Source organism: Theropithecus gelada, chromosome 1 (genome assembly GCF_003255815.1).
Source record: "Theropithecus gelada isolate Dixy chromosome 1, Tgel_1.0, whole genome shotgun sequence".
In the NCBI taxonomy this organism is placed as follows: domain Eukaryota; kingdom Metazoa; phylum Chordata; class Mammalia; order Primates; family Cercopithecidae; genus Theropithecus; species Theropithecus gelada.
Window position 1 is genome coordinate 24690179 of NC_037668.1, and position 14838 is coordinate 24705016.

At 44.8% G+C, this 14838-nt stretch overlaps 1 protein-coding gene across 3 annotated transcripts in view; it reads left to right on the forward strand.

Moving 5' to 3' along the window:
- The first annotated feature begins 381 nt into the window (after positions 1-381).
- The window catches only part of CADM3 (cell adhesion molecule 3), a 29919-nt gene continuing 15462 nt past the window's right edge, over positions 382-14838 (forward strand). Inside the window, exon 1 of one of the 3 annotated variants that reach the window (XM_025391212.1) lies at positions 382-665. In XM_025391212.1, coding sequence (XP_025246997.1) covers positions 584-665 — 82 coding nt within the window. In that variant the 5' untranslated portion in view covers positions 382-583. The remainder of the gene's footprint in view (positions 666-14838) is intronic. The other 2 variants (XM_025391203.1, XM_025391193.1) reach the window with 2 other exon arrangements.

Sequence of the window (14838 nt, forward strand, 5' to 3'; positions counted from 1 at the left end):
ACATGGTTGGTGGGGGACCCCAGGGCTTAAGGGGATCCCCAGTTGCCAAAGGATGGAGGGCGGAGCTGGAGGATCTCAGCCTAGTGGGCACGCCCTTGTCCAGGCCTGCAGTGGCCGTGCTCGCCAGCTGGCCCATGGCCCTGTCCGACTCCCCTCCCTCCACCCCAAGCCTAAGAGGGATGAGCGGGGGGTCCCACTGCTGAGCCAGCTCCCTCCCTCTGATCCACACCCGAGCCCGGCTGGCAGAGCTCCCGGGGGAGAGGGTGGAAGGCACCACGAAGGCAAGGAGGGGGTGTTGAAGGTGGGGGGAGTGGGGAATGCGGCAGCCTGCCCCCCCCGCGACCAGCCCAACCCCCCGCCAACCCCCCTCTACCTCCAACCAAATGGTTTGCTCCGAGCGCCCTATTTAATCCCCGCGACTGCAGCAGCGCCGGCTCCCTCCCGGTCCCCACCTCGGCCCCGGGCTCCGAAGCGGCTCGGGGGCGCCCTTTAGGTCAACGTCGTAGTCCACCCCCTCCCCATCCCCAGCCCCCGGGGATTCAGGCTCGCCAGCGCCCAGCCAGGGAGCCGGCCGGGAAGCGCGATGGGGGCCCCAGTCGCCTTGCTCCTGCTCCTGCTGTTCGCCTGCTGCTGGGCACCCAGTGGGGCCAACCTCTCCCAGGACGGTGAGTGAGGGAGGGGGCGGCGCCTGGGGAGGAGGGGAGTGACCCGAGGCGGGGGCTGGGATCGGGAGTCTGGCGGAGGGAGCCTGTTGGCTTTGTTTGGAACCGGGGTTAAAGTCACCAGCCGCTGCTAATACCCTTGTGTCTGTCTCTGAGCATCCGTGTCTCTGTGGACTGTGGGTGTGCCGGCGTGTGCACCCTTCTGTGTACACCACCGAGCGTGTGTCTGCGTGTGCACCGGGATTTGGCTCTCGGGGCTGATGTCCGTTAGGAGCAGCCCCGGGTCTGGATGTGTTGCTGTCCGTGTGCGCGCGCGTCTGTGTTGGTGTCTGGCTCTGCGTTTCTGTGTCAGTATCTGTGTGTATGTCTGTGTCAGTGTGTGTTGGGGGCGGAGTGAGATTTGTCGCTGTTTCAGTCAGGGCGTGTGTCGGGTGTTTGTGTATGTATGTCTGTAGGGGTTGGGTAGCCAGTGCAATCCCCCAAACTGCTGTATGCAAACATTTCTGCTCCCCCGCCCGTCCCCGCCGCCACCCGCGGCGCAGCTCCGAGTGGGCAGAGAAGGGGGTCTGGGTGAGGCTGCTGAGGGGGGCGTGGGCAAAGAAGGGGGCCCTTATCCTTGGAGCAAAACAACAACACAGGGCGGAGGGGGCCCAGGATGGCAATATCCCTGGCCGTGGTAGAAGCCGGGAAAAGAAATCCAGACAGGAGCAGAGGCGGGGTGGGGGTGGGGGGGGAGCGCAAAAGAAAGAATCAAGATATTTGGGGAGGAGGATGCATGAGACACCCAAAGCTTTCCCGGGCTAAGCACTGATTTTCCCAAATTTGGAGTGGGGTAGCATACCTAGCCCCTTTGCCCCAGTCTGGAACTCAAACCTTCTTCGGTTCCTAATGGTAGAGAGATGAAGGAAGGGAGTCGGGGGAGAAAGGAGGCGGGGCCAGGGGTGAGGGGACTTGGGGAAGAGCCCCTCCCGCCCTGGGCCGGGCTATGTAGGTCAGCGCTGTGGGGGCACCTCAGCTTTCTTAAAGGCTACTAACGGTTAGTGGGATGGCAGAGGGGCAGCGTGTAGGGAAACCCGGAAGGGGGCCACCGCTCCCAGCCTCAGGTCCCTGAGGAGGGAAGGCCGGCTGTGCAGAGACTAAAGGAATGCATCCTCCTCTCCCCGCGCCCTGTTGGAAGAGGAGGAGGGCTGGGATGGAGGAAGGGGGAGAGGGAACAGGACCTCTGTGGAGCAAAGGGAAGTGGGGAGAGTGAAGGGGGAGGGTGGTGGCTATGCCCGGCCAGATGCCAACGAAAAACAGAAAGAACCGCAGGGGAGGAGAAAGGGGAGGTGGCTCCTGGGCGATGGACCCAGTGGCCAGCAGGGATGGGCACAGGGCGGGGCGGGGGTGGAGAGGGGAGGGGTTGAAACTGGGGAGGATGATGTAGAGAATTTCATCTGAGGAAAACAGGCGAAGAGCCAGGGTACTGGAGGAATAATCGCTCTACCTCGCCTGACCTCCCTCAGACCTGTCTCCATCGTGATAAAGGAGCTTCCCTGCTATGGGGACCCTGGGGATCCCCTCCCTATAGTTGGCTGGCTGACTCCTTCCGCCCTCTACCCATCAAACTCCCCAAAGGGAGTTCCCGCCCTAGTCACCACAGAGACAGCAGCCTCTCCTTTCCCCTACGCGGAATCCCCTTCCCCAGAGGACTGCACTGACGACCCCACTCACTGAGGAGCTGAAGGGAGTCTTTGGGGAGAGCAGGCTAAGTGCAAGACAGAGAGGCTGCTGGGTGTTTGTGCCTCACTAATGACCCTCCTACTAGGCCTCGACTTTCAGCTGCAGCCCCTGGCCTTTCTAACCTGCTGAGTTTTATAACGAGAGGCAAATATGATCCAAACTGCAGCCGTTCAGCAATGGGAACTGATGGTGCTAGGCTGGGCCCCAAAAAGAGAGAAAGACGTCATCCAGAAAGCTGTGAGCTCTTCTACTCTAAGATGTAAAAAAACTATAGACTAGAGTAAATCAGTATACTAGCCAAGTCTTTCTTCACTGACTACACTCTTCTTTCTTGGTCCTCAAATTGGGGGCTCAGCCCCTATTCAGGCTTAAAGTTGAGAGGAAGAGAAATGTTATATCCTCATATTTAGAAATATGTTTCAGAGCAGTGGCCTGAGAGAAACAGTGGAAAGCAGTAACTTCTAAATGGGGAATTTCCAGAGGAGAGGTGGGGAAGTGGGAGATGAACAGGAGGGGTCTGTTTCCAAAGAAGAGTCAAACCAAGCATCATTTTCCTTGGAGAGCATTATCTTCACAGATAATGGACATCTGTCTGGTGTGCAGTATCTCAGGACACACTGATGCATGAGACATAACCACTATATCTTCTATCTTAAATTAATTCTATCTTTTAGTTTCTGGATCTAAGAAGGCCAGTGCTGATGGTGGGAGGTAAATGCGTAGATTTAATGCTCACGGATAGTAATCCTGAAGACTATTTTGCACAGGATCATGGACATGTGTCTAGTACCCCTGAGTTGGCCTGGGGCCCCTGGGAAGAAAACTAGGCAGTATGTACTTAACTGGTAATGCTTGACCAAAACTACGAGAGATATGGTGTGAAGGTTTAAGGACAAGATACTCTTATGCTGATGCTTGAATTGTCAAGGGTGTTGTGGTAGCATATCTTTTCCCATTTAGAATAAGGAAACAAACTTAATGTGCTGCTGGGGCATATCGTCCCCTGGGGCACAGCATAAATTTCTTAAGCTTCATAAGGCTGAACAGGGATTGAGAGGGCAAGCAACTGATATCTAGGACTGGCCATGAGAGTTGTGCCAACAGCTCAGGAACAGGTAAGACATTTAGAATGTCCCATCTGCCCTTCCTTCTCACATTTCTCCACTAGTTTTCACCGTGGTTGACAATTCTAACTTTGGAGGACTCAAGTCTATTAACTTAATGTGTCCTCTCTCTGGTGAATAGCTCAGTATTCAACACTGTGACCAGCTTTCTTGGGCTCTTCCTTCTCAAGTTATTTCCAGCACTCTGTGAATTGACCTAGGGTAAAGACAGATAGACGGATAGCCTCTCTTTGTTTCAGATAAGTTTATAGCAATTTAACCTTGTACTGCGCTGCCCCACACATGAACATCTATTTCTTCTCAATGACCTCTGTCCACTATCACTCATTCTACAGCCCCCTGGCCAGATGCCCAGTGAGGACATCATGCCCAATGTGCCAGAGAAGTCCAGCAGGCATTCGCTCTAGTGCTGTCCACAGATCTCTTTGGCAGATCGACTCCATCCAGTCTCTGTTCCTAGTTGCAGCTGTAACTGTTCTGTTTCTGTTCCTGTTCTCCTCCTAGTTGCAGCTGTAACTCTTGAGAAGGATATGCTCTCCTTTTAGACATGTGCATCTTCTGGCACGGAGAAGTTAAGACCATCACAGAGACACTCATATAGCAGAGTTTAGTTAACTCCATGAAGAATCAGTGTGTTTCATGTAGGTCCTAACCTATGTAATGTCAACTGCCTACCCAGCAGTTATGCCACTCTATTCTAAGCTTCTCCATAGATCTGGAGAGCACTGCTGGTTTTAATAGTTTCCTCTAGGGCAGGAGTTTTCCCATTTTGTTTTTAGAACAAAGATGTGAGACATTTTTAACAAATGAGAAAAACATATCAAAGGAGAACTGCTGTTGTTGAAATAGTGAAGTAAGACCTATATCCCTTTTCCCTGTCTTACTGGCTTTTACACATTCCTATAATCCTTAAGGAACTACCTGGGGTTCTGCCACACAGTTCAAAATCCTCTGTCCTAGACTGATAGAATGAGCCAGCTGACTACCCTTAGGCTCTTTCTCCTTCCTCTTCCAACTGAAGAAGAAAGGAGGTCCAAATCTAATTGCAAGAGTGCCTTGTTGGAGATATTCACTACTCACTTGGAGAGAGTGACTCATAGTTCTGCAGCCATAAATTTCCACAGGCAGCATCTCTTTGGCGTTCTGGTTACTTTGAAATAATTGAGAGGTTGTGCCATTGCTCTGTAAATTCTTAGATTTGATTTTGGTACTTCTTGATGTTACTACTTTCTTGCAGTCCAAATAATATGCAAAATGGGATCAAAAGTTTATTTTCCTTAAATCACATGGTAGGAAAAAAATCTTCACAAATATTACCAGAGAAAGAAAACCCCTGGGGCTGTGACTAGTCTTATTCTTTGTTATTTCCTACTCCAGTGGAACTGCGTACTGGCTCAACAATCCCTTTTTTGTCATCTAATTCTCTGTAATAGAGTTTTACCTAAGGATGGTGATCTAGGTTCCAGATTCTTGTTGAAAGCAAGCTGTGGACTGGACCAGTTCCTTACTGACTACTGAGTGAAAAATTCAAAGTTATTATAAAGTTTTGGTAATTATATCTTCTTTTATTTTTCATGTTAGAATGTAATGTTTCATGTTTAACATTGACCATAGGCCCATGTACTAGAATATTTTGTTTCCTGTATGAGGTCGTGTTTTAGAGGTCCACCCTTAATCTCTGAGAATAGCAATCCCCGTGGAAATGCTTACAAAAGACAGAGGGAAACAAACCATCAGAAAAGGACCCTGGAGAAGCAAGCCATCAGAAAAAGATTCTAAGAACTTGCTCAGATTAAGTATAAACACTCCATGTCATCATAAAATGAAGAAGAACAAGTTTCCAGGGCTAGAGACCTGTTTCTGCCTCTAGGATCAGCAGCAGTGATCATTTTTTACAAGGTCAGAACCAGCTGGTGCCCGGGGCTCCAATAACTACCCAAGTAGAAACCCAGTCCAATTCTGTTATATATGACAAGGAGATCCATCCCTTCTAGTACAGAGAAGTCAAGCTCTCAGGAGGCTTGAACACATGAATCTGTTGGGATTTTTACACAACAGAAGCTAAGATGCTAAGAAGTAAAGGTACATACTCTTCACTGAAGCAGCAAATACTAAAGAATCATTTCTCTCTTTACCAATATTTTCCTAACCCTTAAGACAGTCATGAAATTTCTCAACTAACAGAGAAACTTCTAAATCCTGAGAACAAGAGGCATGATTCCATACTTGTCTTCTAGTGTGGTTGTCTGAACTACTTATAGCAATTTTGGATACATTGGGACATTCTGAGTCTGATACATCTCATACCCTACCTGACGAAAATACGTATTTTGACTTTCTTGTGCCCTACTGTCTCTGAGGGAGCACAGGCTCTCAGTTCCATCTTTAGAAGATAGGCCTAATTTTACTCATGGTAAGCTAATGCATATTAAAAGCCCCTCCGTCACCACTAATATCTAGGTATCTAATGTAATCACAGAGGCTCATGTTGACAAACTGAGCCTGGTGGTGGTCCTCATTTTTCAGCACAGTCTCTTGGCTGTGTATCACCCTGACAGGTTCAAATAAAGCACTTCAGAGAGAGCAAGTGATGAGCATAGAGTGATCCTAATAGAAGCATGATGTCTGTTCTTTTAGTTCCTGTGCTTGAGAGCTGGCTGCCTTACCCCATGATCCCAGTTCCCTGTTCTTTATGGAGCAAGCTATTATACCTGTGCTTTGAGCTCTCCATGGTGCTAGCCCCTGACAGTGACACTCTAGGCTTTTCTTGTTGCTCTCCATGGTCCTGTTTTACCTCCAAGTTTCATAATCTCCTTATTCTCCACAGTGCAGTCCCCAGAACAGGGCTAGAATCTCCCTCCCTGCCACCACAAACACACACATGTTCTTGGTTATGGTCCCTGACCTGTTCCACCACAAACACATAACAAAACTCTGAGATACAGATCTAGGAAGTCCTCACAGCCATCTAACCAACTGCAGGAAGGGAACAGAAGGGCAAGCAATTCTTAGGTTAAAAAAGCAGTGCTAGAAGGTTTTTGTAAGATGCTCAGGAAATTGTGGCCTACAGTGACCTCAAATGGCCTCAAAAGAATTGAATGTTTTGTCATATCTGGATTCATAGATTAAAAGTACAACTATATATAGTTCTGTTTTAGATTGAGATAGTATTGCTCTTATATGATAACCATATACAGTTGTACTTTGGTATCCATGAAGGATTGGTTCCAGGACCTCCCACAGATACTAAAATCTGCAGATGCACAAGTCCTGGATATCAAATGGAGTGGTATTTGCATATAACCTAGGCACATTATCCTGTATACTTTGTTATCTCTAGATTACTTATAATACCATACACAATCTAAATGCTATGTACATAGTTGTTTTACTGTATTGTTTAGGCAATAATGACAGAAGAAAATGTCTATACAAGTTTAGCACTGGCACAGTTTTTAAAAATATTTTCAATCTGCAGTTGATTGAATCTATGGAGGTGGAACCCATAGATATGCAGGATTGACTGTATACACTATAAGTGTGGAATGTAAAATGAATCCTACTCAGTTTATAAACATGTACCTCTTAACAGCACTCTGAGCACGACAACCAACTCTAACTTTCCCGTGATGGTGCTTTTTTACCCTTTTCCTTCAACCTTAGCAAAGACAATATATAACAATGGGCTATCAAAATAGATAATGGAGGAATCCGGTAAATGAGAGGCATAGAAAACAAGTGTCAAGTATACATCCATACCACCCTGAATGCACTGGATCTTGTCAGATCTTGGAAGCTAAGCAGGGTTAGGCCTAGTTAGTACATGTACGGGAGAAAACAAATATCAAAATCTTGACTTAACTTCCCCACCTTCATAACCACCTTGTGCAAAACTAAATGCCTTTAAATATAACCATCTTCTCCGAGAGCACAGGTCCTTGGCCGTATCTCAGTAGATGCATCTTTAAACTGTACTCTGCTATGCTTTGAGGGTATCTTCCAATAAGCTGATGATATCAAACGGGGTAGGGAGCTGACAGCGCTCAGCTCCTGTCAGTCTTAGATTAGCCAGCCTGTTCTTCACATCACATCAGAACTACACAAGCTTCTCGTCCCCTAAATGCTGATTTTCCCATGTCAATTTATGGATAAAAGTTAATATAATAGTTAATACTTATGAGTGACCTACAGCAGAGTCCAGTAGAAGAGGCAGGCTTCCAGGATGAATTTCCAGGACTCCTCTTTCATTTCTTCATTTGAAACAAGGAGAAACTTCATTCCTCAAGGACAGGTAATGAGAGTGATTTATCTCTATGAGCGAGCCTTCAGCAAGACAGAATTAGGGTTATAGTAACAGCTGGAGTGTCTCCTATCTACTCATCTTCCTAAACCCCCTATTCTCATGAAGAGCAGGCAGGTTTCAAAAAAGACTCAAATACAGAAATCTCAACATATTTTTCAGCACATATATCATTCTTTAATGTGAACTCTTACCCCTGGAATTCTTTAACCTTCTCTTCTCTCTCTATCTTTCTCTTGGAAGTCTCCAAGAGAACAATAAGAAAGCTAAATAACTTAAAGAACAAACTAAAATGTTGTCTTCTCTAAGGATTTATTTTCCCTTTCCCCAGCTACACCTACACTAATTGTGTATTGATTGCTAATTATAAGCACCTTTAGCTCATTTACTTCTAGTTCAGGGTCAAGAAGGTCAGGTGCATCACCTTGCCCTAGGAAAAAAAAAAGAAAAAGAAATGAAGGCTGATGTCTCAGGCACTCATCTGTAGGCTAGCCATTATTCATTTCTCCCCTTTCTTCAGATACTCGCAAATATTGGCAAGGTAGAATGAAGAACTAGTACTTCTGATACAAGATTTTATTGGAAATATGCATATTTTTGTTTCATATGTTTACTTTTACCCTTCTATGACCTGGCTCTTTGCTTCCAATTCTGATTTCAGTAAGTACATCAATGACAGGTAATTTGGAACTTAGCATAGCGGTCAGTCAGTCTTTGAAGAGCCTGGAGCTGAGTTCTTGAGTTATTATAAAATGAGAAGCCAGTTTTACCATCTGCTCCTAATCTTTTTTTTTTTTTTTGCCCAGCAAATGCAAAAATTACAGTAGAACAATTGCACTCACTAGTTCTTACTGTAGTTCTTAAGGATGAGATCTTTCCAAATACATATATGTTTCTTCCCATAATTTCTATCTGCTAATCTCACAAAAATATAAAAATTACCACCACTAAGCCCCTGAGCCTCCCATATTTTCAATTATCCTCAATTGCCACTTAATGCCAACTCTTTTCTGGTTTCCAAGTCCTGGAGTCCAATGTCAGTGACAGATGGACCGAGCCTCAGCCCTGGAGAGGAGAGGATTCTGGCCCTCTCCTGGGGAGTTTGAGCAGGAGAGAGAGCCTGAATTCTGCTTTGGGGAGAATCTCTTGAGTTTAAGCCATATGGTTTTCTGGAAGTAAGGGGTTCTGATTAATATGGGCATGTGAAAAGGACTCTGTATCTGGGTCATAATAAAATCTGTGTGTTCATGTCAGAAAAAAAAAAAACACCCAGAAAAATGATTAGTGAGAATCAGAGTGTTTTATGTGTGTGTGTTGAGGGGCACATGTCAAAATATGCACCCATCTTAGGGAACAAAAATATTTTTGCCCACATCAAATAAGAGACACTCAATGGAGATTTAAGAAGAGAGATAAGAGTTCTTTTTGTCAGAACAGTATTATTTTCCATTTCGGGGACTGTGAGATCTGTGGACTCGGGAGAATGTATCTGTTTCACGGAAGAGTTAAATTCTCAGGAAGGTACAAAGTGAGGCTAATGCAAACAATGTACAGCAATTTTAAAAATACAGACTTTTATTTTTTTAAGTGAGGAGAGTGTAGGGAGACTAAATAGCAGTTAGGCTTGGAGGAATCAGTGAAACTAGAGTACTGTGGGTGTGTAGAGCAGAACACATTTTTCTTCATGTAATGCTCCTAACCATTGCCCTGAACCTGTCATCCACACCTTGACTCCGATCATCCAGTGAAGGGTAACAGTAAAAACAAGTCAGGAAAATAAGAACCAGCAGAGATGAGTGCTTTCTTGCTTGACTTCTAACAAATTAAACTTTTCCACAGCATTGTTATCCCACCACACCAAGCCATCAGCCTGAAATATCTAAAGTGCAATGTAAGGAGCATAGGAGAACAAGACAAAGCCCACTGAGAAAGGGAATTCATCCATGCGCTCAGACAGGTATTGGGGCACTGGGATAGGTACTGCAGAGTAGAAGCAAGCTGTTGGAACCTGGGCTGAGATTTTTCATCTCCAGAGAATCTATTCTTTATTTCTCCTGATTTTCTGGGCTTTCTGGCCCATTCCCAGTCTCTATTTTCCCATACCCTTCCAATGAGCTAAACTGAATTCTGCATTGGAATCTGTTGTGTTTCCTTTCTCAAGTACTTTCCTAAGATGAGGAACTTTTTCCCCCCAGTTCTATTACATATGTGTGAAAGCAGCAAGATAAATTGAGGGAAAGGGTATAAAATCCCTCTACTTAGTTTAAGAGGACAACTGAGAGTTCAAAGTCTGGCCTCCTGACTGTATTGCATTAGAATGCAGATTTCAAGTCATACCTGTCCGTGTGTCTAAAGTGTTTGATCATAGTGAGAAGTGAATGAGGAGATGGGATAAACAGACACTCCTAAAATGGCTCAGGGTTGTTATCATCCTGTCTTCAGGGGCCTACTCCAAAACAGCTGAAGAGAGTCAGTACCTGCACAGAATCTGTGCTCTAGAGGTCCTCACTGAGCCCTCCCCTGTGCTGTTTCACCTCACCCTCCCATGCTCTTCGGGCAGAACACCAGATGCTTGTCTACAGCACGTAGCCCAGTCCCAGAAGGAAGCAGCTAAGGCAGGGATCGAATCCTCTTCCTTTTTCTCTCAACTGCAGTTCTTGCTACAACTCAGTATTGGCTACAGAGGGGCTTGTTTTGGTTGGGGGCCAGCCCAGGGCTCCCTCCTGGTGCTAATGCACCAAGAACACTGACTCAATAGCAAATCAAAGCAACAGCTGTCCCCACCTCCTTCCCTGCCACCCACTTCCCAGTCTCTGCTCCTCGGAATCTTAACTAAGTCTCTGAGGGCCCCCCTCAGCCTACCACAAGCCCACTTCTGCCTCCAGATTTTTTCTCTCTCCAGCTCAAGAATAGGACATGTTCCTCTGCTTTTTTTTTTTTTCTCTTCTGTTCTGGCCCCTGTCTCCTGCTTCACGATCAGGTTAGCATTCCCTCAGCTCTTCACCGTGCAGATGCCAGCAAGCGCGCACACACACACATGTACACGCACATGCGACCTGTCCTCACAGTCACCCTTTTGAGCTCCAGAGGGCATGGCAGTGACTTCTAGCTGATGGCCTCTTCTGTGTGAACTGGAACCTGCCAGTAAAGCCCTGAAGTGTAAGAAGATGCCATCTGCCCCATCTTCAGGGACTCCCTCTTCATCATAACCCAACTTCCCCAACCTACTGGGCATTTAGTGGACTTACTTCTCTTAAGGTCCATGGTCCTGGAGTTCCTCAGTATCGTGTACAGGAGATGGGGCATAGGAAGGGTAGGTGTCAGTAGAAATATAATCACACTTAATGTCAAATTAATCACTGAATTAGCCAGTCCACAAGGACTGCTATGAACTGTCAATGAGTACAGGTCTCACTCACTGCCTGTGTGACCATGCTCAAGTTCCTAAACCTCTCTGAGCCTTGGTTCCTCATCTTTAAAATAAGAGGATTGGACCAGTTAATACTTAATATCTTGTCAACTATAAAAATCTACACTTTTAAGAATCATAGAGGGGAGAATATTTTGGGCATAATTAGGTGCAACAGAAAGAGAAAAAGGCATTACTGAATTTGGGCAATAGAGAGTCAGAAAGGGCATTAGTTCCATCCTTCCGTAAAATCAAAAGGATTTTAGAAATAACCACCTCTGACCCTTAGGATTCAGTAGGCAATGGCCAGATATGCAAGTTGGCTTAAAGGTTTTAGGAAATATGTAAAATACATGTATTCATAATACCTTAAAGTTTGGATAGGGAAAAACATTTGAATTTTCTCTTAAACTCTGGATATTAAAAAATGTTAAGAATAATTGTTTTTCAGTGAGAATCAAGGGTTAACTCTAAGATAAGCTTTTCATTTTAACCCCATCTTAACACCCACCACAGGCAAGCTAGCTAACTATCTCAAAAGATTCCCTCCTTATTCAGCCTGGAAAAGCCTAGCCACACACCATTCCCAAAGCAGAAAACAAAAGCCTTTCATTTTCAACCCGCTTAGGATGGAACCAAAAGATGTCTGCCAAGGTGTAATAATAAACATGTTTGAGTCCAGATTGGGTACAGGTTCCTTCTAAATCTAAATCTCTTAGATAATCTAATAGTGTAGGACTCCTCAGTCCATAAATCCTGGATCTCTGGCCCAGGCTTTACCAAGCTAAGTAGCTAATCCACATGTTAGGACTTCTTACAGTGAGGATTCTGTTCTCCATTCCTATTGACCATCTATATTCACTCATATCCTGTATGCCTCCTAGGAGAGTAAAGCAAAGCTGGGACGGAGTAGTTTATCAAGAGGCTGCTTGATAAACAAGACTCTAGGAGGAAAAACCACACAGCAACAGAAATAATAGAGGGAGGAAACAAGGAGGAGCAAGGTCTCAGTAGCCCAGCCAGAAAGAGGGTGGATGGGGCAGTGAGGTGGAGAGAAGGCCTAGATCAGGGAGGTAGGCAGCTGAAGCGTGACTGAGCTCTGAAGTTCCAAAGTGGATGTGAGCTGGAGCGCATCGGAGCTAAGGAAAGGAGATCCTTTAGGAGATCCTGCTGCCTGTGAGGGGACAAGAGGCCTTTCCCGGAGGAGCAATGAAAAAGGAAAAAATAGTATCTGAAAAGAAAGAGGGTACCAGATGACAGAATAACTCCCACCCCGTATGGCCAGCTTCTATTTGACTGCACTGTTATATCGTGGCCATTAGGGAATTAGGAATTTAACGGGGGACAGACAGAGTTAGAAAGGAACGGAGGGCAGGATGTAAGAGAATATTTTGACATTCAGGCAATCAAAGTCTTAGATTAGGAAATTACATAGTGACTTCAGTAAATGTGGCATTGCTGCTGGCTGCCCAAGAACCACCGAAGGAAGTTAACTGTACAGAGTTCCTTCTGACCAGCGTTTTGTGCTCTAAAGTCAAAGCAACTCCCCCAAATTTTGAAGTTTTCATCCAAACCAGAATTCAGATGGAACTGGTCTGATTTCTTCCAAATCCACAATCAAACATTCACTGTCAAAGAAAACTGTCACTCTGAGCATAAAGAAAAGCTCCAGGGGCTGAGTTCTAATTCTGATTTTGCTATGGCCAGTCTCTTGTGTGTGTGATCCAACTGTACATAGAATTCACAAGAAGCTGGGGTTCGGGAAAAATGAGAATGACATAATCTGGACAAGGAGCCCAGCAATGGATGTAGATAAACCATTCTAAAAGTGGGTCCCTTCAGTATTCTGGGCCGCAGCCCCCAATATGTTTTTCCCTTGGAGATAACACTCCTCCACCCACCTGTCATGGTAGTCGTGAGGAATAACAAGTAGGCTGGGATGAACAGTATTTTTAACTCTGGAGTTAGAGAAATGCTGAGTCATCATCATCATCATCACCATCATCATCAACGCCTACTCAGGGAGCTGTTTTTTCCTACAGTCAGGGAAGTGGGACTCTGGACCCAAGCACTGGCAAGGCCAGCAGCAGTTATGCAGGAGAGCTCTGTCCTCTTGTTCTACCATCTGACATGTGCACCTGTGACCCTGTTTATGGCTGTAAGGGCAATATGTTGTAGGTCCCCAAAACAGACACGGCAGGGACAATATATAAACCAAGCAATCAGGGCTTACGCTGGCAGACTTTCATAGACTTTCCACTAAAGTTACTTAAATTCAAGACAATACATTTTTATTTCTTTGAGTTACTCATTTATTTATTCAATAAATATTTATTGAGCACTTACTATGTGTAAGATTCTGTGCTATGAGTGAAAAACTGAATAACAGGTGCCAATGCTGCTTTAAAGAAGCACATTAGTAATTCTTCAATTCCCACCTCTGCCACTCTTAACATGAACAATCAATAAGAAGAAAATCAGCGGGTGAAAGGGTTACTTTGTCTTTTAAAATGCTGGAAATCCTAAAGATACTAGAACCCATGAGCAAATAAATCAAGAATTAAGAAACCTCCAAAGCAATTCAGAACAAATAAGAAGATAATTTTTTTAGTTTTCAGCCTAGGTGCTAGAGTGCTATGAAAACACAAGGAGACTTTTTTTTTTTTTTTTACTAGACATGCCATTTGCTTGGTTATCTAAAGAGTCCCACATGGTAAGGCACTTAGGAGTCCATGAAATAGTCCCAGAGGTACAGGTGCAGGTATACTAAGGCATCCAAGTAAAAATGTAATTCAACAGGTACAAACCACAGGACTATCAACACCACAGGTACCCATTTCCAATTTGCTATAGTGTCATTTTCATCATACTGCAGGTGAATGTTGTAAATATTATTTAGGTGAATCACCCCTGGCCAGCAATGCAACGAGGAATCTTTCCCACTTTACGCTCTACCCTACCACCACACACACAAAATACATGCTTCTGCAGAGGGGGACAGTGTAGTAAAGATGTGCAGAAAGCCTGGGCTTTGTGGTCAGAGTGGTCTAAGTTTAAAGTTCATCCTATCCCAGTATCTAATAGTAGATATATCATAAGGACAAGTTTCTTAATTTGGCTTTAACATGTGTGTAATCGTGTTTATCTATTAAAAGATTATTCTGGAATAATGAATATACAGCAACTAATTTGGATCCTGACATATAGAAACTGTTGACAAATACCAATTTCTTCTGTCTTACAGTTTTCTGGGTAGTCTACCATCTCCCTTGGCCTATTCATATCCTGTTTGGTTTGCTATTTCCTCTTTACTGGCAAATTTTGAACTTAACTCTCACAACAGAAGATGCTTAGTATCTGATTCATTTAATAAAGAAATATTTATTAACCAACTTCTATATGCAATATGCTATATTAGAGCCAATACTGGATACAAAATGCATCAGACCCTACCTATGGAATCTTTATAATTTAGGAGGAAAGTCAAACTTGCAGTACAAAGTAGAAAGAAATGCATAACTTAAGAAAAAGCAGATAAAGTGTGTAACTCAGAGAAATGGGGAATTATTTAAATCTGGGACAACCAGGGAAGACTTCTGGAAGGAAATGCCCCAAAATGTA